This window comes from Saprolegnia diclina, assembly GCF_000281045.1.
Source record: "Saprolegnia diclina VS20 unplaced genomic scaffold supercont1.33, whole genome shotgun sequence".
NCBI classification, from domain to species: Eukaryota; Oomycota; class Saprolegniomycetes; order Saprolegniales; family Saprolegniaceae; genus Saprolegnia; species Saprolegnia diclina.
In genome coordinates this window covers 223,023-224,053 of record NW_008246100.1, presented here as the reverse complement: position 1 = coordinate 224,053, position 1,031 = coordinate 223,023, and the positions used below count along the sequence as shown (strand labels likewise).

The window sequence follows — 1,031 nt, the reverse complement described above, 5'->3', positions numbered from 1 at the left end:
GAGGCAGCCAAGCCGAGCGGCGATGGCAACCTCGTCGCCAAGGAGTCGCGCGAAGTCGGTGCGGTGGCGTCGTCCATGTATACGTCGTACCTCGGCGCGACAGGCGTCAATGGCCGTCTCGTGCTGACGCTGCTGCTGCTGAGCTACGCGCTGGCGCAGGCGGCGCTCGCGATGCTCGACTGGTTCATGGGCTTTTGGTCGACCCACGCGGCGTTCGAGGACCGCTTGTCGTCCGCGTGGATCTACCTCGGTATGACGTTTGTGGCGATTCTCCTCGTCTTGGGCCGCAGCTTCTACGTGCTCTCAATCGTGCTCAAGAGCTCCAAGTCGCTGCACCAGCGGCTCTTCACCAAGGTGCTCGGCGCGCCTGTCAACACCTTCTTTGACTTGACGCCGGTTGGTCGTATTCTCAACCGGTTCTCGAGCGATTTGGACCAAGTCGACTCGCAGCTGCCGTTTTTTGGGATCCTCTTTCTCCAGTTTTTGTTTCAGATTCTCGCCGTCGCGGTCGTGTGTGCTGCCACGTCACCGTTCATTCTGATTCTGTACCTCCCGCTCTTTTACCTCTTTTACAAGATCCAAGTCTACTACAACGTGACCGCAAGCGCTCTCAAGCGCATGGACTCGACGACGCGGTCGCCGGTCGTCAACGTCATCGCCGAGACGATCAACGGCCTCTCGACGATTCGGGCGTTTGGCATGAGCAGCGTCTTTGCCGCCAAGGGCCGCGCCGCCTTGGACTACAACCAGCGCTTCTTCCTCGTCTATCAAGTCGGTACGCGTTGGCTGCAGATGCGCCTCGATTGGGTCTCGGCGGCCATCATCGCTGGCGTCGCCTTCCTCGCTGTCGCCACGAAAGCGTCGATTGGCGTTGCTGCCGCCGGCCTCGCGCTCACGTACGCGGGCCAAATGTCGGCGTTCCTCTCGCGCACGACCATGTTCTTTTCGTTTGTCGACAACATCATGACGTGCGTCGAGCGCCTCGAGGACTATGCGACCTTGCCAACCGAGGGTGACACCAAGCTCGTCAC

At 60.6% G+C, this 1,031-nt stretch overlaps 1 protein-coding gene across 1 annotated transcript in view; it reads left to right on the top strand.

The window, feature by feature from the left end:
- Positions 1-75: 75 nt before the first annotated feature.
- Positions 76-1,031, top strand: part of SDRG_10022 (hypothetical protein) — a gene marked incomplete at both ends in the record, with an annotated part of 1,711 nt that continues 755 nt past the window's right edge. Inside the window, one exon of the mRNA XM_008615993.1 lies at positions 76-1,026. Coding sequence (XP_008614215.1) covers positions 76-1,026 — 951 coding nt within the window. The remainder of the gene's footprint in view (positions 1,027-1,031) is intronic.